The sequence below is a fragment of the Leuciscus leuciscus genome (genome assembly GCF_965113295.1).
Source record: "Leuciscus leuciscus genome assembly, chromosome: 16".
Lineage (NCBI taxonomy): Eukaryota > Metazoa > Chordata > Actinopteri > Cypriniformes > Leuciscidae > Leuciscus > Leuciscus leuciscus.
Genome location: NC_138740.1, coordinates 34128334 through 34149871, shown reverse-complemented (window position 1 = coordinate 34149871; position 21538 = coordinate 34128334). Strand labels below are relative to the sequence as shown.

At 39.9% G+C, this 21538-nt stretch overlaps 1 protein-coding gene across 1 annotated transcript in view; it reads left to right on the top strand.

The window, feature by feature from the left end:
* Positions 1-1444: 1444 nt before the first annotated feature.
* The window catches only part of LOC309478145 (uncharacterized protein), a 55571-nt gene continuing 35477 nt past the window's right edge, over positions 1445-21538 (top strand). The window contains exons 1-2 of the mRNA XM_082141708.1: positions 1445-1562; positions 6809-6925. Of these exons, the coding sequence (XP_081997834.1) occupies positions 6868-6925 (58 nt within the window). The 5' untranslated portion in view covers positions 1445-1562; positions 6809-6867. The remainder of the gene's footprint in view (positions 1563-6808; positions 6926-21538) is intronic.

Here is a 21538-nt window from a genome sequence, read left to right as displayed (position 1 = left end):
TGGAAACGTCTTTAGACATGGAAAATCGAACACTTATGTCTCAAAATCAAACAGGATTTTTTCACAAAAGTGACAGCCCTAATACTGAGTTTTGTAATGTTACACCAATGCATTCGTTAAGTATAGCATTTTATATCACAATACTGTATTGAAGTCAATGGCAATTTCATGTTTTGTTCTATTATAGCGCCAACAAGAGGCACAATCCCACCATTTTTTATGTCCTCATAGTGAGCCCACACGTGTGTCAAATTTGGTGAAAATATTTCATTTAGTTTTGGAGTTATAGACATTTATATGTATAAACACATAACAAATGACCCACACCTGACTTGCCACTTACTATTAATATTTTGACATTTGGGCATTAGTGTTAAGCCAACAACCTATGTTTCCAAACTTCCTACGGTGGTTTCAAATGTTTTTTTAAGCGCTAAATCACAACGCTACACAAACCATAAGGCAAACACTAGCATGTTTGGTATTGTTGGAGTCGGCAATGATTCAGGAACCTAAGGAGATGATTCCTGTGAAAATAAGTTGACCACACCCAGAGTTATAAGCATTTAAAAAATTTATTTTACCGCTAGGTGATGCTGGTTTGAAACTTCTCAGGCTCCTTCAGGGCATCATCATACTGATGACCCATACCAAGTTTCATAACGATACGTTCATAAAATACAGAATTTTGGTGCAAAATTTAAAATGGCCGATGCCTAAAATAGTCGGTATGGAAAAAATGGATATCAGTCGACTCGGCATGATCCCCTGAATTTGGTTGACTGATTTTTGGACAAACTGTTCAGAAGTTATAAGCAGAAATAGCCATTTTTTGTGTCTCTAGCCCTTACGGTTCAAAAGTTTTTAGCATAAATATGAGTTAAACTTTGGACAGTTGGTGGCGCTAGAGGGATTGAGTTAGAGACTCCATTTGCTATGGTGACTGTTCAGACTGTCTTCTGTCAGTGTGCCAAATTTCATAACTTTCCCGCAAGCGGTTCTATGGTCTGCCATAGACTTCCATACAGAAGAAGAATAAGAATGCCAACGATTTCAAGAGGTGCCTACGCACTTTTAGTGCTTGGCCCCTAAATACATCAAAGAAAGTATACATTTTGTAAAAGTTTATCCAGTGGGGCTTCTTATCCCAGTAGGGGCCAATTTACTCTTTTAATGTTTTACATTTTCTGATATTACAACTAAATGAGCAAATGTTTCTATTTATTTTCTATAATAACACATTAGCTGATGCATCATCATTCTGCACATGCTAAACTTATATCTAAATATGTTGCAAATGAAATATGTCTAAAACAGAAATATGTTTAAAAGTAAATCCACATTGTTCTAAAGGGGGCATCTTCCCCCATTTTACCCTACTATTAGAGTAAAACATTTGCTCCTGGATAATATTATATTAATAATATATTTCCATCTTCCCACTGGAGAAGAAACAAGCAGGAGGAATTACTCCAGGAGAAACTACGGACATACTATTGTAAAGATGGAGTTTGAGGAAGAACCCTGCAGAATAAAAGATGAAGATACAGTGGAACAAACAGGTTGGTGTTTTCCTTCATTCTCTTTAATATAATATTTGAAGACTACATGTCTATGTTTTCATGTATTAATTATATACAGTGGAGAGAACAAGTATTTGATACACTGCCGATTTTGCAGGTTTTCCCACTTACAAAGCATGTAGAAGTCTGTCATTTTTATCATAGGTACTCTTCAACTGTGAGTGACGGAATCTAAAACAAAAATCCAGAAAATCACATTGTATGATTTTTAAGTAATTAATTTACATTTTATTGCATGACATAAGTATTTGATACATCAGAAAGCAGAACTTAATATCTGGTACAGAAACCTTTGTTTGCAATTACAGAGATCATACGTTTCCTGTAGTTCTTGACCAGGTTTGCACACACTGCAGCAGGGATTTTGACCCACTCCTCCATACAGACCTTCTCCAGATCCTTCAGGTTTCGGGGCTGTCACTGGGCAATACGAACTTTCAGCTCCTTCCAAAGATTTTCTATTGGGTTCAGGTCTGGAGACTGGCTAGGCCACTCCAGGACCTTGAGATGTTTCTTACGGAGCCACTCCTTAGTTGCCCTGGCTGTGTGTTTTGGGTCGTTGTCATGCTGGAAGACCCAGCCACGACCCATCTTCAATGCTCTTACTGAGGGAAGGAGGTTGTTGGCCAAGATCTCACGATACATGGCCCCATCCATCCTCTCCTCAATACGGTGCAGTCGTCCTGTCCCCTTTGCAGAAAAGCATCCCCAAAGAATGATGTTTCCACCTGCATGCTTCACGGTTGGGATGGTGTTCTTGGGGTTGTACTCATCCTTCTTCTTCCTCCAAACACGGCGAGTGGAGTTTAGACCAAAAAGCTCTATTTTTGTCTCATCAGACCACATGACCTTCTCCCATTCCTCCTCTGGATCATCCAGATTGTCATTGGCAAACTTCAGACGGGCCTGGACATGCGCTGGCTTGAGCAGGGGGACCTTGCGTGCGCTGCAGGATTTTAATCCATGACGGCATAGTGTGTTACTAATGGTTTTCTTTGAGACTGTGGGCTCAGCTCTCTTCAGGTCATTGACCAGGTCCTGCCGTGTAGTTCTGGGCTGATCCCTCATCTTCCTCATGATCATTGATGCCCCACGAGGTGAGATCTTGCATGGTGCCCCAGACCGAGGGAGATTGACCGTCATCTTGAACTTCTTCCATTTTCTAATAATTGCGCCAACAGTTGTTGCCTTCTCACCAAGCTGCTTGCCTATTGTCCTGAAGCCCATCCCAGCCTTGTGCAGGTCTACAATTTTATCCTTGATGTCCTTACACAGCTCTCTGGTCTGGGCCATTGTGGAGAGGTTGGAGGCTGTTTGATTGAGTGTGTGGACAGGTGTCTTTTATACAGGTAACGAGTTCAAACAGGTGCAGTTAATACAGGTAATGACTGGAGAACAGGAGGGCTTCTTAAAGAAAAACTAACAGGTCTGTGAGCTGGAATTCTTACTGGTTGGTAGGTGATCAAATACTTATGTCATGCAATAAAATGCTAATTAATTATTTAAAAATCATACAATGTGATTTTCTGAATTTTTGTTTTAGATTCCGTCTCTCACAGTTGAAGAGTACCTTTGATAAAAATTACAGACCTCTACATGCTTTGTAAGTAGGAAAACCTGCAAAATCGGCAGTGTATCAAATACTTGTTCTCCCCACTGTATATAATAATTATTAGCATTAATAATTAACTAATTTCATTTATTTACTGGTATTGCTACTGACTACGATTATACTTAATTTTGTTTTTAATTTGTCCTTCTTTAATTAAATTATGGGAATTTAATTTTAGATCCTATGGATGTGAATGTTTTGAAACATGAGTTTCGAAGACCTCATTTCACAAATGAAGATGGAAACATTTCACAGACTGAAAATAATTTCATACAGAAAAGTGCTGGAAAAACTGGGGTCAAAGGATCTTTTGCCTGTTCAGAGTGTGGAAAGAGTTTCGCAGATAAATCAAAACTTAACAGACACATGAGAATTCACACTGGAGAAAAACCTTTCACATGCACTCAGTGTGGAAAGAGTTTCACATATAGAAGTATTCTTGAAGATCATCTGCGCCGACACTCTGGAGTGAAGTCGTTCAGCTGTGATCAGTGTGATAAAACATTTGTTTTTTCATCAAGTTTAAATTCACACCTTAAAGTTCATGCTGGTTTGAAGCCTCACATTTGTACTTTCTGTGGAAAGAGTTTCTCACTACTGAAGTATTTAAAAGATCATGAGAGTATTCATACTGGTGTGAGAGCTTATGTGTGCTCTGACTGTGGGAAGAGCTTTAGTACATCCAGCCACTTAAAAAAACACCAGAGAGTTCATACTGGAGAGAAACCGCACAAGTGCTCACACTGTGAAAAGTGTTTCGCTCGGTCAGATTACTTGAAAGAACATGAGAGAATTCATACTGGAGAGAAGCCGCACCAGTGCTCTTCATGTAGAAAGAGTTTCACCCAATCGTCTAGTCTACAGTATCATAAGAGAAAGGGTTGCCAGAAGTTTCCTAAATAAGCAAAAGTTCATATTCAGATGCATCACTTTCATGTTAATAGTTTGATATTGTGATAAACCAACAGATGGAATTTCTTGCAACACAGCGACAATATCTGAGAGAGAAATTTGTCAAAATTACATAGAGGCATGGTGAGGATTGTTGGAAATTGGGGGGAGGTAAAAATTTAAGATGGAAATGCTTATTTTTTATACTTGCGAGTAAATATAGTGAAACTAATCATCTCCATCGATATTCTGTACAAATTAATTTAGTTAGTCTGGCTGTTAAGAGGTGATGCACTATTATAAATGTCATTCATTATATCTATACTTACATTGTATGTAGAATTTGTTTCAATAATAAAGGAACAAAACTCTTTGAGTGGCTTAAGTCATGAGTATTTTTTTATTTTTTTTATGGACAAAAAAGCAATATCATGAGTCAGGGTTTACAGCCGCTACTTCCTCTTTCCAAATAAGGTTGGCGGCCTCAGGCCCATCCTCGATCTCCGACATCTGAATCGCACCCTTGAAACGGCCGTTCAAGATGCTAACATTGAAACAAATCCTCTCTCAGGTGTGTCCAGGGGAATGGTTTTTCGCAGTGGATCTGAAAGATGCCTACTTTCATATCCAAATACTTCTGGCTCCTGGTCAAGCGTGGAGAAAAAGATACACATCAACTGCCTGGAAATGCTGGCAGTCTTCTTGGCCCTCATAACTTTCCTGTCAGACCTGAGTGGGCACCACGTCTTAAGGGGGGGTCGCACACCGGACGCGCAGTGCCACGCCGAGCAGCGCCACATCTTTAAAATTCGAACACATTATTCTCTATGAGTGTACACACGCCAGCGGCGCCATTCGACGTCTATCCGCGGCGCCCAGCTACGGCTCAGGACCTTGTTCAAAATCCTGCGGCGCCACAGAGCGACATTTACATAGTTTTACATTAAATGTACATTTATTTGTCTCAAATCGTCAATGTATATACTGACTTCACCATGTGCTGCAATATACATTTAGTTTTACATTCATTCACAGAAATCATCTGCTTGAATGAAAATTGCCGATGTTATCGGATTTTCAGGTGATATTCTCAATTCATTCAGTTAACGGACACTCTGAGGTAAAGTGAATTCAGACTGCAGACTTAGCAACAATTGTATTTAATTGTACAGTACAATCATAACATAGTACAGGCATTATCTTAATTCCATAATGTCCTTAAACATAACAATATTGCTGGCCATAAACTGAGAAAATGCGGTGTGCGATACCTCGAGTTGTCCTAGACGTGACGCGGCGCTGCGCGTCCGGTGTGCGATCCCCTTTAGTCTGCTCGGACAACATGGCAGTGGTGTCATACATAAACCACCAAGGTGGGCTCAGATCGAGGCCTCTGTACAAGCCAGCCAGACACCTCCTCCTGTGGGCACAACTCAATCTCGGCGTGCTGAGGGTTTGCAATCTCAATCTGCGCTTGCTGACGCTCCATCCCCAGATGGTTCACACGATTTGGAGTGTTTTTGGGAGGGCAGAGGTCAACCTCTTCGCTTCAAACTCTCACTGCTCAATATATTTCTCGAAGGACAAGGATGGCGTATTTCTTTGTCACTATTTAGAGCCTGTTGCAAGAAAGTGTTTGAACATAAATCTCTGTCTCTGTGGGTAAAATATTCTTGGAACAATTAAGTCAACCTTTCAAGTCACCTTTATTTATATAGCACTTTTTAACAATACAGATTGTTTCAAAGCAGATTTACAGTGATAACAGGAAAATAATGCAACAAAGTTTCTTTCCACTGTACAGCAGATCAAGAAGAAAATAGCATCAAAGTCCAGCTTAAGTAAGTTCACTGGTTAATTTCTGTTGAAAAAAAGGTATTAATTTAGTTAATTTATCTATAAAGGCAGTCTGAAGACTCAGTTCAGCTCTCATACAAGGGTGTCAATGCAGGCAGATCAATATTATTGTTGAATATTACGTGTCCCCAAATAAGCAAGCCAAAGGCGACAGTGGCAAGGATCCAAAACTCCATCAGTGACAGAATGGAGAAAAAAACCTTGGGAGAAACCAGGCTCAGTTCTCCTCTGGCCAACAAATGAAGTGTATGATTATGATTTAGGCAGCATTACAGAAGCCAGATTAGATCAGAATATTCAGAATATTTATCCAGTTCCATCTGGTTGAAGATCGGATTCATCACGCAGGTATAGAGATGAGTTTGTTGAGGATCAGTCGTGTCGATGAGGCCTTCACAGGGGAGAGTCTAGTTGATACAATCTCAGGATTGATAAGCTGCTGGGTTCATGAATATTAATCACATTCGCTGGAACTGATTTGCTGAAATCAAAACGGGGATGAGTGCCAGCCAATGAGATTGCCGTTTGCGCATTAGTCCCGCCCACTACCGGAGAAACCAGAAAATATCCTGCTTGTTCTTAAAAGCCGAATAATTCAAATGAACTCTGTTATTTTTACTGGGAAATACAACAAAGAATATCGTTTTCATGTAGCATGTCAATTCTGCTTGGTTTTTAAGGCTCTCTCACTCTCACTCTCTCTTTTTGCATGTGTGAGAAACGCAGCGCTCTCAGCAAAGCGACAGTGAGTCGTGCGCTTTCACACTACAGTTTACGGTACGTCAAAAGTCTACAGGTACGCTGCGCACAGATCACCTGACTCATGAGAGTTTAAATGCTGGGGAATATTCCCATCTTCCCACAGGAGAAGAAGCAAGCAGGAGGAATTACTCCAGGAGAAACTACTAACATACTATTGTAAAGATGGAGATTAAGGAAGAACCCTGCAGAATAAAAGATGAAGATACAGAGGAAAAAATAGGTTGGTGTTTTCCTTCATTCTCTTTAATGACTGATTAAGAACATTAAGATGAGACTACATTTTTGCCTAATTGTGACTCACCTAGTATATTTATTGTTCTCATTTCTCCTTTATTTGAATTTTGAAAATTTGATATGTTGATTTTAGACCCGATGGAAGATAGAACAATACAGAAAGCAGCTCATACAAAAAAATACTAAATAGGTAACAATGAAATTGTCAATTTTCCATACATTAGCTTTTAACGAAGAGGGGGCCGTTCGAATTTGGTGCTCAGCCATCATGCATCTGTTATGTGCGCGACTCTGTTATGTGAACGCCACAGACTGTCCGTGCACTGCACGTCCGCTTTAGAGTTCCGCCTTTTTCGTTCCGTCAATATTACGTTATTAGGAATTATTATTTATTTTTTTAGAAAATTGATTTTTGAATTCTGTTGTTTCTTTAACCCTCTGGGGTCTGAACTGTTTTCTGGCCCTGGAGGTGTTCTGACATGCTCTGACATTTGTGCTTATTTCTGTTACTTGTGACATTTTCATGGCTAAAGTCTTATTACACTGTATTTAGCACAAACTCTGCTACAATAATATATCAGCAGCATGTATGTAAAAGTTTGTAGTTTTGAGATAATGACATTTATGCGTGGTTTGTGAAAATACATTATTTTCTTTATTTTACAAAAGCACAATGTTTTGATTTGATTGTAAGTGGATACATACAAAAGTAGAAATATCACAGATTCTTTTTTTATATTTCTTTTTTCTGTATGACCATAAATGACGGAGTAATTTAAGTTTAAGGCCCGTACACACCGGGACGAATTTCGCGCGCGATATTCGCCGACGTTTAACGCCTCGTGACTAAACAAAGGGCGCCAATGTGAGTGTGCACACCAACGCGAAAAACGCCACGTGTAAAAGCGTAATTTTTTTTTAAACGCCTCGGGTTCGTTTTTTTGGTTTGACACGCCGCGTCAAAAACTATCCGACTAATGAGATTGGCGCTTTTGCTCACGTGTCTGGAGCTTCTGAAGTTACAGTAAAACACAACTTGGGGGCGCTCAAACACAAAACGGTCTTGCCGAGCACACATACGTAACAGCGAAGAAGATATACGCCAAGTAGCGTCTACACTGCCCATAGACAGACACTGCCGGGAAGAAATGACGAGGAAGATGCAAGGCAAGATGAATGTAGAGCTGCTGGTCTCGTTGGTGTCGGAATAAAGAACTATATGACAAACGCAACAGCAACTACAAAAATCTTGTTAAAAGAGAACTGTTATGGAGTGGTATTGCAGAGTATAGACTGTTATAGAGTGGTATTGTATTTCTGTTTTACATTAAGCGCCATCTAATGTCAGGGAATGAATTTGCATGTTCACTCGGCTCATCGTCAGCGAAAATCGCTTGGGTGTGAACACAAAAAACGCGTTGAAAAACGCTGGCGAATAACGCGCGCCGATATTCGTCCCGGTGTGTACGGGCCTTTATTGTGCTACAATGTGAAGAAAATCCAGCAAAACGCGAGGGCGCGTTTGCGAACCCCAGAGGGTTAAATGCTAGAGGGCTAAGACATCTTACTAAGTGAAATGCTGTTTTCTTATATCTCGAACAATTCAAATCTGATTTTTGTTTCCTCCAAGAATGTCACTCAACTGTTAATTAAGAGGATCTTAATTTTTGGAGGTCACGATGGGGACTGGACATATGGATGTCTCATGGTACGACACATTCAGCCGGTATATGCATCTTAAAAGTTTAAAGGGAAGGTGTTACTTAATGTAAGTGATTTAGGTAGATGTTATATCTGTCTCGTTACTGAAATTTCAAATTTGACGTTTATTCTTTTTTGTGTTTATGGTTATAATCAGCAGGGGGAAAAAAATAAGCATTTATTATTCCGTATAAGCATATATAAAATTCTGTATGTGAATTGAAAAAATAACCAATCTTTTATCAAAAAATTTGGATAATTTACTTGATTGTGAAAAGGCAGAATTGGTTGAATTACAGTGCAAATTAGACAACATATATAAAAACATAAAGCTGAAGTGGCATTTATTAAGATTGCGCATTGAAGATTCAGATTGGAAAGACAGCAAGCTAAAAAAAAACAAATTCAAAAACGAATGATTAACGGTAATATTAGTGATGACCCTAAAGTTATCGCAAAGTTCTGTGACAAATTTTACAGTGATTTGTATACTTCTACATTTTCCCAACAAATGAATGTTTTCTGTAAATGATTACCTAATATAAAGCAGTTTAGATTTAGATAAACAAGTTTGTGACGCCTCTATCACATTGAAGGAGATAGCCAACAAATCTACTCAGCTCAGAGTTTTACTAGCTATTTAATCATAGTATAGCACCATTCTTGATAAAGGTGTATGAGGAAAGTATAGAAAAAACATTACTTCCAGCCACATTATGTCAAGGATTAATAACTCTTATCCTAAAATTAAATAAAAAATCCCCTCTTAATAGACAGTTGATATCCAATTACACTATTAAATAATGTTTATAAAATAATAGCTTCAGGCGACTCCTTTTGCAGGATGGTCCAAATGCTATACAAAAATCTAAACAGCTCAATTAAACTAAGTAATGGTACTTAACCTAGATTCTTTTTTAAATGAGGAGTTAGACAAGGATGTCAAGTTTCCACTTACCTATTCCTAATTGCAACACAGTTCCTTAGCACACATATCAATAGTAGTCCTTTGAAAGGTATCACAGTTGGCAACACTAAAATAAAAATGAGTCAATTAGCGGACTATACAGCGTTATTCTTGAATGATTCGTCAGAAATTCCAGTGGCTTTGGGTATTCTTCAGTCATTTTCTGGATTAACTCTAAATTTTGATAAATGCGAATTGCTACCTATTAAAAATTGCTCTCTTACTTCAATTGAGAATATTACTGTTAAAAACAGGGAAACATATCTAGGTTTACAAATAACTAAAGATGAATGTTGTTCAGCAAACTTCAAACCTATTATAACCAAAACACCAAAAAATGGATTTGCTGGTTACAAAGGGATCTGTCCTTAAAAGGCAGAACACTGCTCACTAAAGCAGAGGTTCTGTCTCGTCTAGCCAGTGCAGTTGAGTCTCTTTTTCAGCTCAGTCTCTCACTTAAACGCACCGAGATAACTACAGCCGACTGTCAGAATTCGCGTTCTGCGCCTACGTGTCTATGAGACAACTGTCTATTTCTGCAGATTTATTCATCTATATTCGTCATTCAAAAAGGGAAAGTGATGCTGCAGGTACACAAACCTTGAACAAAGCAGTGCGTGCTTACCATTTTGAATATCAATCCTGCTAAACACTTTCTTTATTCCACTCCGCTCATGTTAATATTGAATTATTTGTCAGGGAACACTCAGGTAAAATGACGTAACATTAGAACAGCCTTCTATCTGTACCGTTTCGACTTAAACTACGTCGGCCGACGCACAAAAACGGCCTGACACTGCAATACACAACACCGGCCAACTATCAAGTAGAGGGCGGGGCTTGCTGTGTTCATACTTGCAGCCCTTCTTCAACTTTCAGGCTGAAACGGATGATATGGGACAACTGGCCAAATAGTTTCACTTCCAAATTAAGTACGATCGGGACATTTGACAAGGATTATTTTTAATTTTTTTACATTTAACAAAGAACTGGAGTTTTTAAGTTAACCCTTTCGCACGTACGATCACACCGGTGTGATCAGTCTAGGCTGGTCCCTGGAGCGTACGATCACACCGGTGTGATTAGAACGGTTAGTGCATCGCGTGATCAACTGCTAAATTCAAATGTGCTTTCGCGCGTTGGCTGGCGCTGAGCCAGAGACAGGCTCGCTCAGAGCTGTCATATCACAACTTTTCAGTGTTTTCAACCACATAATGTTTATTTTAGGTTTCTGACATATAAATTCACATAAGTACTAAAAAAAACAATACATTTAGAGTTTGTAAAATACACACTGATGTCTATGGAAGAGGCAATAATAATCCTTTCCATTTATAATTAGACACATTTTATTCATATCAGACACATTGTGTAAGTAACTTTAAAGTTTACTCTATTCTTCTCCCAGTTCACTTACTTTCATATATTTCAGGAGAAGTGGATGAATTCACGTGTTGTAAATCCAACAGATCCGATTCTCTGAACTGTGGCACAAACTAACATGTGCATACAGCTCAACTAACGCGATCGTTATAAAGGTGTTTAAACAACAAAACACTTCCACTTGCATATATTTGACAATCGGAATATCAGATATTTCATGCCATAGCTAACAAATTTGTGAATATTTTGAATAAAAAAGGAAAAATTACATAAGAGCAGATCATCATTCATTCAGCGCTGTTGTTGCTGTGGTGGGACACGTTCTAAATAACGGTTGCCTTGAAAAACTCACGCTGGGGGGTCAGCCAGAATATATTAAATTTACGTGTGAAAGGGTAAATGCCTGTATCTCTGAATTGAAAACAATTCCTTTATCTGTAATTTGCACACATTCGCACGTTTATTGGATGTCTGATTACATCAATAAACCCTCATCAATATTCATTCAGCTTCTCTATTCACTGAATTAAAGGATTTATAGTTTAAGAGTGCTATAGTTTAATAGTATAAACTATAGTTTAATAATAAATGAGGAATTTTAGAGCTCATTTCTGATAATAACACCACTTATTTAAAGTGTTTGTGTCAAGCTGAAATGAAGAAGAGGATTCAATTGCAAGTGAAAATAGAGTTTATTGAACACAATGATAAGTGAGCAGAAATGGTCAGATGATGCAGGTGCAGAACAGTCTCTCTGGATAGCGCAGGGACGTTGAATGGGCAACCCAATCCTTCATGGAAGAAGCAGCAGCGAAAAGGTAATCCACATGAACCCACGCACGAAGCTCAGAACTCCAGATGAATAATCCAAGGAAGATACTACATTCAAGTAGTACTCTGGTAACGCGTTATGTGCGTACTCAACCATTAAGAGTTGCTGACTCCAGGAGGAAGGATTCTTGGATAGCAAACATTGCAACACTCTCTCCAAGTCTTGGTTAGCTCTCTCGGTTTGGCCATTGCTTTGGGGATGGAACTCTGAAGACAGACTGACCGTCGCTCCCAGTAATCTACAAAATTCTTGCCAAAATTTGGACACAAATTGGGGCCCCCTGTTGGAAACCACGTCCATCGGGAGGCCATGTAAGCGAAAGACGTGATCTACGACAGTCACCGCTGTCACCTTGGCTGAAGGCAATTTAGGCAAGGGAATAAAATGTGCCGCCTTCGAGAATCGGTCCACTACGGTCAAAATGACCATCTTGCCTTGAGATGGTGGTGATAAAATCTAGCGCTATATGGGACCAGGGTCTCGAACGGACAGAAAGCGGTTGGAGTAACCCATCTGGGGGTCGATTGGAAGTCTTACCAGTGACACAAACCGAGCAAGCCAAAACAAAACTGCGAATGTCGCAAGCCATTAATGGCCACCAGAATCACTGCTTTACCAAAAAACTGGTACGGTTTACTCCTGGATGGCACGCTACGTTGGAACAATGACCCCATCGAATAACGTCGGACCATAATTCCTTCGGCACAAATAACCGACTCGGTGGGCAACCGGGCGGGGGCATTTCCCCTTCTAGGGCGGTTTTGACCCTCGATTCGATCTCCCATGTGAGTGTGGAGACAAAGTGTCTCTAGGTAAAATGCACTCTGGAGTGGACGGGCGTTCGGATCGATCAAACATACGAGATAAAGCATTGGGTTTGATGTTTTTGGAACCCGAGCGGTACGAGAAAGAAAAATCAAAACGACCGAAAAAAAGTGCCCACCGAGCCTGCCTGGAGTTGAGTCTTCTGGCGGATCTAATATATTCCATGTTCTTGTGATCGGTCCAAATGATAAAAGGTACTCCTGACCCTTCTAACCACTGACGCAATTCCTCCAACGCTAACTTGACTGCCAACAACTCTCTGTTACCAATGTCATAGTTACGTTCGGTGATAGACAATGGGAGAAAAACGCGCAAGGGTGCATCTTGTCGTCTGAGGAAGAGCGTTGGGAAAGAACCGCACCTACCCCCACCTCTGACGCGTCGACTTCCACCATGAACTGACGTGAAGGATCAGGGACTATCAGGATGGGAGCCGAAACAAAGTGGCTTTTCAGTTTGGAGAATACAGCTTTGGCTGTATCAGACCACCTGAACGTCTTTCTGGGGAGGTCAAGCCAGTCAGAGGAGCGGCTAGTGTGCTGAAGTTGCGAATAAAACGCAGATAGATTTTGGTAGACCCCAGAAACCTCTGTAGGGCCTTACGGGAATCTGGACTTGGCCAATCTACCTCAGCCTTAACCTTGTCGGGATCCATAAGCACTCCCTCAGACGAGATGATGTAACCTAGGAAAGGAACAAACTGTGCATGAAAAGCGGATTTCTCCTCCTTGACAAAAAGCCTGTTCTCTAGCAACCTCTGAAGCTCTCGTCTGACGTGTTGAACGTGTTCCTGGAGAGACGATGAAAAAAATCAATATGTCATCCAGGTAGACATATGAACTTATCTACCATAACTCTCAGCACGTCATTGATGAGTGCCTGGAAAACCACCGGGGAGTTGCACAGACCTTTTGCATGACCAAATATTCAAAATGACCCCTGGGGGTGTTAAACGTGGTTTTCCACTCACCCCCCTCCCTTATGCGAACCAAATGATAAGCATTGTGTAAATCCAATTTTGTGAAGACAGATGCTCCTTGCAACCGCTCGAAGGCTGAAGACATCAACAGCAAAGGATAAGTATTCTTTACCGTGATGTTGTTCAGCCCCCGGTAATCAATTCACGGTCGCAGAGAGCCATCCTTCTTCCCCACAAAAAAGAACCCCGCCCCCGCTGGAGAAGTGGAAGAACGGATGAACCCGGCTGCTAGAGAATCAGAAATGTATTTCTCCATGGCCTCCCTTTCTGAAACAGAAAGTGAGTAAAGCTTGCCCTTGTACCTGGTAGTAGATCTATAGCACAGTCATAGGGACGATGCAGAGAAAGAGAAGCAGCATGGGACTTACTGAACACTTCCTTCAGGTTGAGGTACTCTGCGGGCACGTTTGACAAATTCACAGACTCATCCTGTAACACATGACACAGACAAACATGCAGACATGAGACAACAGGCATAAAAGTGATTGCTCCAGGCTGAGACAGAACTGTGGCCCCAGTCCACCCTGGGATTGTGTTGCACCAGCCAGGGATGACCGAGGACTATGGGAGCCAATTGAGAGTCCATAAGTAGGAATGACAGTTCCTCCGTGTGGTTTCCTGATGTGATGAGTGTTATGGGACTGGTGGTGAGAGAGATGTTTGGTAGTTCTTGGCCGTTGAGAGCATTGACAGAAATCTTGTGAGTGAGTGATGTGACGAGAATGTGAAGTGTATGAGCGAAAGTCAAGTCCATGAAGTTACCTTCTGCTCCAGAGTCCAGTAAGGCCTGACAGTTGTGAGACCGGGTTGCCCATTGCAGTCTTACCGGGAGGAGAGTTGAAGATGAGGTCTTTTCTGCGGAGATCCAACCCGATAGTAGCCTCCTTCTTACTACCGGGCCCGATCTTTTACTGGACAAGAGATCAGGAAATGGCCAGCTCCTCCACAATAGAGACATAGTCCCTTGGATCTCTGTCTTTCTCTCTCCTCCTGGGAAAGCCAAGCTCTACCCACCTGCATGGGCTCGTGATCGGAAACAGGGCTGACCGTATCACCGCCGCTGGCTTGTGGACCTTCGGAGTTCCCAGGGAGCATGGCTAGACGTGATCGTCGTTCCATACGCTGTAGATGAGCGTCTACCCTAAATGCCAGCTCTGTAAGTCCATTCAAACTCTTTGGGAGGTCCAATGTGTAGATTTCCTTCTGGATACGGTCAGTAAGCCCATGCAGGAACATGTCCCACTGTGCCACCTCTTTCCAATGGCACTCTGCGGTCAGCGTGCGAAATTCAGATCTGCGAGTAGTCGGGCCGCCTCTCGCCCCGCCACCGCATGGTCGAAGACTCTCTTAATTTCTTCTGAGAGTGCCTGGAATGAGGAGCAGCATTGGTTTTGGTTCTCCCACACCGCCGTTCCCCACAGGGCCACCCGTCCTGTCAGCCGTGTCAGCACAAAAGCCACTTTGGATTGTTCATTGTTGAATGTTCGGGGTTGCAGGGAGAAAAACATTGAACATTTGTCAGAAACGCTCTGCGAAAGTTCAGCTCTCTGGAATACGCCTCTGGAGCAGGTAAACGCGACTCAGGTTGACGGTTGAATTCTGGAAGTGTGGGATGAACAGGCGGTGTGGGTGACGCGTCGGGACTCTTGAGTTGTTGAATCTGTTGGGTGAGCTGGGACCTGACACACACAGAAAGAGTCAAACTATATGTTATATCATGAACTATGTGCAAACTAGACAAAGGAGAGCTGGAGTGCTGCTGGTATCCCTGGTATCCTCTGGTGTTCTTGGAAGGGTTAAATGTTCATATAAATGAATTGGAAAAAATCCAGGTCCAGGCACTCAGTGGGATGCAAAAGTTAAAAAGCCGTTATTGTTTTTGAGGGCTAAAACATTAAAACACCAAGGCGTATCTGCCCACTGGCCTTCATCAGGGTGTATGTGCAAACTAGTTTCAATTAAATGTCAAGATTGACGATCTATTGAAATACAGTATAGTCACAATCTATTCTATTTTCTGTTCTAACTGAGCTTATTTCTGTCATCGGTTTGCATTATGTATGCTTGTGGATTTTAAATACGTGCACATACAGTATATGTTTTTTATTTCTATTAATTTATCTATTAATTTATCTAATAAATGTATCTCATACATTTATTTTTCATTTAAACTTAAAAGACATGATTTTTTTTGTTTAAGGTTTTTCATGAAGTTTGTTGTTTTCTTATATTGTTTTCTTATATTGTGTCCTGATGTTTAAAAAAATAAGTGTGGAATTGTTTCTAAATGACTATTTGAGTGAACATTTGCACCTGAATAATTGAGAGTGATTGTAAGTGTGATGATCATCTGCTAAATGAGCAACAACGACCACAATTCACTCCTTCAGTCAGTGAAGCTCCCACAGCTGTTCATGAGAGTTTAAATGCTGGGAAAATTCCCATCTTCCCACAGAAGAAGAAGCAGAAGCAAGCAGGAGGAATTACTCCAGGAGAAACTACGGACATACTATTGTAAATATGGAGATTAAGGAAGAACCCTGCAGAATAAAAGATGAAGATACAGAGGAACAAATAGGTTGGTGTTTTCCTTCATTCTCTTTAAATACTGATGAGGAACATTAAGATGAAAACTTTTTTTAAAAGGACTACATTTTTGCTTAATTGTGACTCACCTAGTATATACATTGTTCTCATTTCTCATTCTTTATTTGCATTTTGAAATAATGACCCGATGGAAGTGAATGAAGACAAACAGCATCAGTTTCAAAAACCTCAGCATTTCAAAAATGAAGATGGAAACACAGTCATTTCACAGACGTCAAAGTGTGTCACACAAAAACAAGCTGGAAAAACTGGACAAGGATCTTTCACCTGCTCTGAGTGTGGAAAGAGTTTCACGCAGAAAGGAAACCTTAATATACACATGAGAATTCACACTGGAGAAAAACCGTTCACATGCACTCAGTGTGGAAAGAGTTTCAGATCCAAAGGCTCTCTCAAAGATCATCTGCACCGTCACTCTGTAGTGAGATCATTCAGCTGTGATCAGTGTGATAAAACATTTATTGTGGAATCAAACTTAAGAAGACACCTTATAGTTCATGCTGTGAAGTCTCACTTTTGTTCTTTTTGTGGGAAGAGTTTTTCACTACTACAGACTTTACAAGGGCATGAGCGTATTCATACTGGTGTGAGACCTTATGTGTGCTCTGACTGTGGGAAGAGCTTTGTTACATCCACCCACTTAATAAGACACCAGAGAATTCATACTGGAGAGAAACCGTACAAGTGCTCACACTGTGGAAAGGGTTTTACCCAATCATCTAGTCTACGGTCTCATGAGAAAAAGCATTGCCTGAAGTGAGCAAAGTTCACATTCACATCCATGATTTACAAATGTTGTACTTACAAGTGTTGGCCTTCTCTTTTCTCAACCGCTGTAACATGATTTATAATGAAATGATTCAAATTTACTGAACTTCTAACACTTGTTTTGCATTAAAAGATTTCTAAAGTTTTCAGGTAAACCGTGGTGAGATTATTATTTTGAAATTGAAAGAGAAAGACCAGGAAAAAGCCCTTCTTCAACTTCCACAGGCTGAAACGGATGATGACGGACAACTGGCCAAAGAGCATTTAGTGTTTCGCTTCCAAATTAAGGACGATATGTAAATTTTTCTTAGGTGTCTGTACAAAAGGAGTCTCAGAATGAATTGCATGTTTATGGAGATTTTATTTCAGTTTTTTAGTTAAATGCCTGTATCTCTGGATTGCAAACGATTCCTTTGTAATTTGCACATTCGCACGTTTAATCAATGTGTGATTACAGCAATAAACCCTCATCAATATTAATTTTAATTTAGCTTTTCTCTGAACTGATAGTTTAGCAGTGCTGGAAATTTAGAGCTCATTTCTGATAATTACACCACTTTTACGAAGATAAATTCATTATTTGTTTGTCATTATTTAGAGTCGGTTTAAAGAAAGTATTTAAACAAATTAACAATTAACTCATTGAACAATTAACCTAACATCGTATCATTATTTCAAACATACTTTTTTTAAATGTAGTTGATATTGTTACATTAAACTTTGTATTGAACTTTAAACTATATGTTATATTATGAACTATGTGCAAACTAGTTTCAATGAATTGTCAAGATTGACGTTCTATTGAAATAAAATAGTCACAATCTATTATATTTTCTGTTCTAACTGAGCTTATTTCTGTCATCAGTTTGCATTATGTATGCTTGTGGATTTAAATATGTGCACATACAGTATGTGTTATGGCTCGTTTCCACTGAGCGGTACGGTACAGTACAGTACGGTACGGTTCGGGTTGGTAAACCACCGTTTCCACTGCCAACAGTACCCTTACTTGATAGGCGTGGTGTAGCCTATGCCGGAAAGAAGCGATCCGTCATTTTCGCGCGAAGAAGAATGCGACATAAACAACAATGGAGGACATACAGCAGATCTTGTTCTTGCTTCTCGGCATGTTTGTCACAAGAAGCCAAGCGCCGACATTAAGTGTTTCTCAATACCAAGTAGGCTACGTAAAGTTCGGACTTGCCAAGTCCGACTCAGGAGAATGACTCATGAGTAATTCTGCAAATGGAACAGCACGTTCTTGAAAGCGTCAGTCAGCTCGCTCTGCTACTCCGGTTATCTCTGTACATTTTAGGCAACAATAAAACTAAATATGTTATAAAACACCACACTGCCTCTTTTCATTTTAATTTAAAGAAATCTTAAACATTAGCCACACAAATGTGGTTCAGGCAATGCATATTGATTATATTCACTGCATGTAACGTTAGCCTATTTATAACAAAACTAAATATAAAACACAACCCTGCCTCTTTTCGTTTGAATATAATATAAAAATATGAAACATTTTAATATGGTCCAGGAAATATGTGCATTTGTACTAAACAACAGATGTTGCAGTAGCTAAACAACATTACAAATGACAAAACTCAGCCCAGTCTCTTTTTGTTAAATTTCAGTTTTATCAATATTAGCCATTATAAAAGCATAAGTAAAATACAAGTATAAGTAAAAGGTACAAGAAGATATACAATAAGAAATAAAGAAAACAATTCAGTCAAACATACAAAGTCAGCGCTCTAGCCTAAACTTACAACGGTAAAGTTAAATAGCTTAAATATATAAAGTTATGAAACTTCACTTAGCCCTCAGCCAAAACGATTGGCCAGGGAACAAATGATAGATTCACAAGACCAAATATCGCCCGTTAGATATACACAAGACGAATTATATCTCATGTTTAACCACTACAGAGACGTCAGAGTCAGCGGCAAACGTCAGAACGACTAGCCGAGATAAGGCTGTTCCAGGCGGGGTACATGAGCGACGAGCTCCCGGGGATCGCCTGGATCAAATCTTTAATCTTTATTAAAGGAGAACTTGGTAACTTTTTTAACTTAATAAAACTGTCTAGAAATCATTTGGATGGTTAAACAACCTGTTCTGGTGATATTGGTGACTTTCCCCGCTCCCCCCAGCGTTCCCAGGCGGAAAACCAACCTTGCAACTTGGGGACTACCGTCCCGGCAAGATAGAAATTGGAAGTCTCGTGAGAAGCGAGAACTAGAACGAGAACGAGCGCGAAACACGAATTGCTTTACGGCAATTCGACATAAACACACACGCATGTATGATGTATTACCAGATTACCCACCTCGGTAGACATAGCTCCACGCGATACAGTTGGCTTGCTCCGATCATAACAAACGCACACGAGCAGCGGTAGAGAGGGGGAGGAGGCCGCCGCAAATGAGTTTTTACGACCTTGTTGTGAAATATACGCCCCCCCACAGCTGTAGGGGGAGCTCGTGGGGAAAACATGCGACAACAAAAGGGAAAATCAGCGAAGAAGTGACTAGAGTTCGCTAGAGTTGCCGAGTTCTGCTTTAATAAACCACAGATTTGAGCTTAAAAACAACTATATTCTCACCTGAAAAACTCTTAAAGGGATAGTTCACTTTGAAATTAAATTTTGGTATGTTTTAGCTTACCTCAAGGGCATCCAAGATGTAGGTGTCTTTTTTTCCGCAGTAGTTTCAATTTTGATATTTTTAGGTCAAACCGTTCTTGTCTGTTAGTCATATAATGCAGTGTTATTGTCTGAGGCTAGCCATGTGGCAATGTTTATCTGCAAAGTTCGCTGATGCCATGGTGTGGCGCGGTTCATAACAAGAATGTTTTAATTACAAGAATGTTTTAAATGAATGCTGCTGTTTTTGTATTCGCATGTTGATGAAAAGAATAACTGATGAATTTATTTATTATGTTATTTCTGAATTTCAAAAATACATTTCCAATGATTCACCAGAACTCCTTCCTCTGTGTCTTCCTTAACAATGCTCAATGCGTTAATGCGTCAATTTAATGAATAAATAATTTAGCGACTAGTCGTCGACTGTAATGCAAAACTAGTCGACTAGCAAAAATCAGTAGTTGTGAAACCCCTAGTTCACTGAGCATATAAAGAGGCATAGATGGGGATCAGCTGGCGCTGATCATCAGTGGGCGCTGATGCGCGGCTGGCGGTGATGAACAGCGGTAACCGGCAGGACACACACACACACACACACACACACATACACACACGAGACAAGGAAGAGACAGTGAATTCATGAACTAATTGGAAATAATTGCGTACCGTACTGAGCCATTTTTTTATTTTTTTATTTTTTTATCTAATATTTAATATATGTATCTAATAAATAAAATGTTCATTTAAACTTAAAAGACATGATTAAAAAAAAAAGAAGTTTTTTCCATGAAGTTTGTTGTTTCATATATTGTGTACTGATGTCTCAATAAACGACTTTCTAAACGACTATTGATCAAACATTTGCATCTGAATAATTGAGAGTGATTGTAAGTGTGATGATCATCTGCTAAATGAGCTACAACGACCACAATTCACTCCTTCAGTCAGTGAAGTTCCCACAGCCGTTCATGAGAGTTTAAATGCTGGGAAATATTCCCATCTTCCCACAGGAGAAGAAGAAGCAAGCAGGAGGAATTACTCCAGGAGAAACGATGGACATACTATTGTAAAGATGGAGATTAAGGAAGAACCCTACAGAATAAAAGATGAAGATACAGAGGAACAAATAGGTTGGTGTTTTCCTTCATTCTCTTTAATGACTGATGAGGAAAGTTAAGATAAAAACTGAAAAAAGGACTAAATGTTTTGCATAATTGTGACTCACCTAGTATATTTATTGTTGTCTTTTCTCCTTCTTTATTTGAATTTTTTATTTTAGACCCGATGGAAATTAATGAAGACAAACAACATCAGTTTCAAAAACCTCAGCATTTCAAAAATGAAGATGGAAACACAGTCTTTCAACAGACCGAAAATTGTTTCACACAAAAACAAGCTGGAAAAACTGGAGTCAAAGGATCTTTCACCTGCTCTGAGTGTGGAAAGAATTTCATTCATAAAGGAAACCATAATGTACACATGAGAATTCACACTGGAGAAAAACCGTTCACATGCTCTCAGTGTGGAAAGAGTTTCACATCCAAAGGCGTTCTCAAATATCATCTGCGCCGTCACTCTGGAGTGAGATCATTCAGCTGTGATCAGTGTGAGAAAACATTTGTTGTGGAATCAAACTTAAGACAACACCTTAAAATTCATACTGGTGTGAAGCCTCATGTTTGTTCTTTTTGTGGAAAGAGTTTTTCAGTACTGAAGTATTTAAAAGAGCATGAGAGTATTCATACTGGTGTGAGACCTTATATGTGCTCTGACTGTGGGAAGAGCTTTGTTACGTCCACCCACTTAAAAAGACACCAGAGAGTTCATACTGGAGAGAAACCGTACAAGTGCTCTTCATGTGGGAAGAGTTTTACTGAATCATCC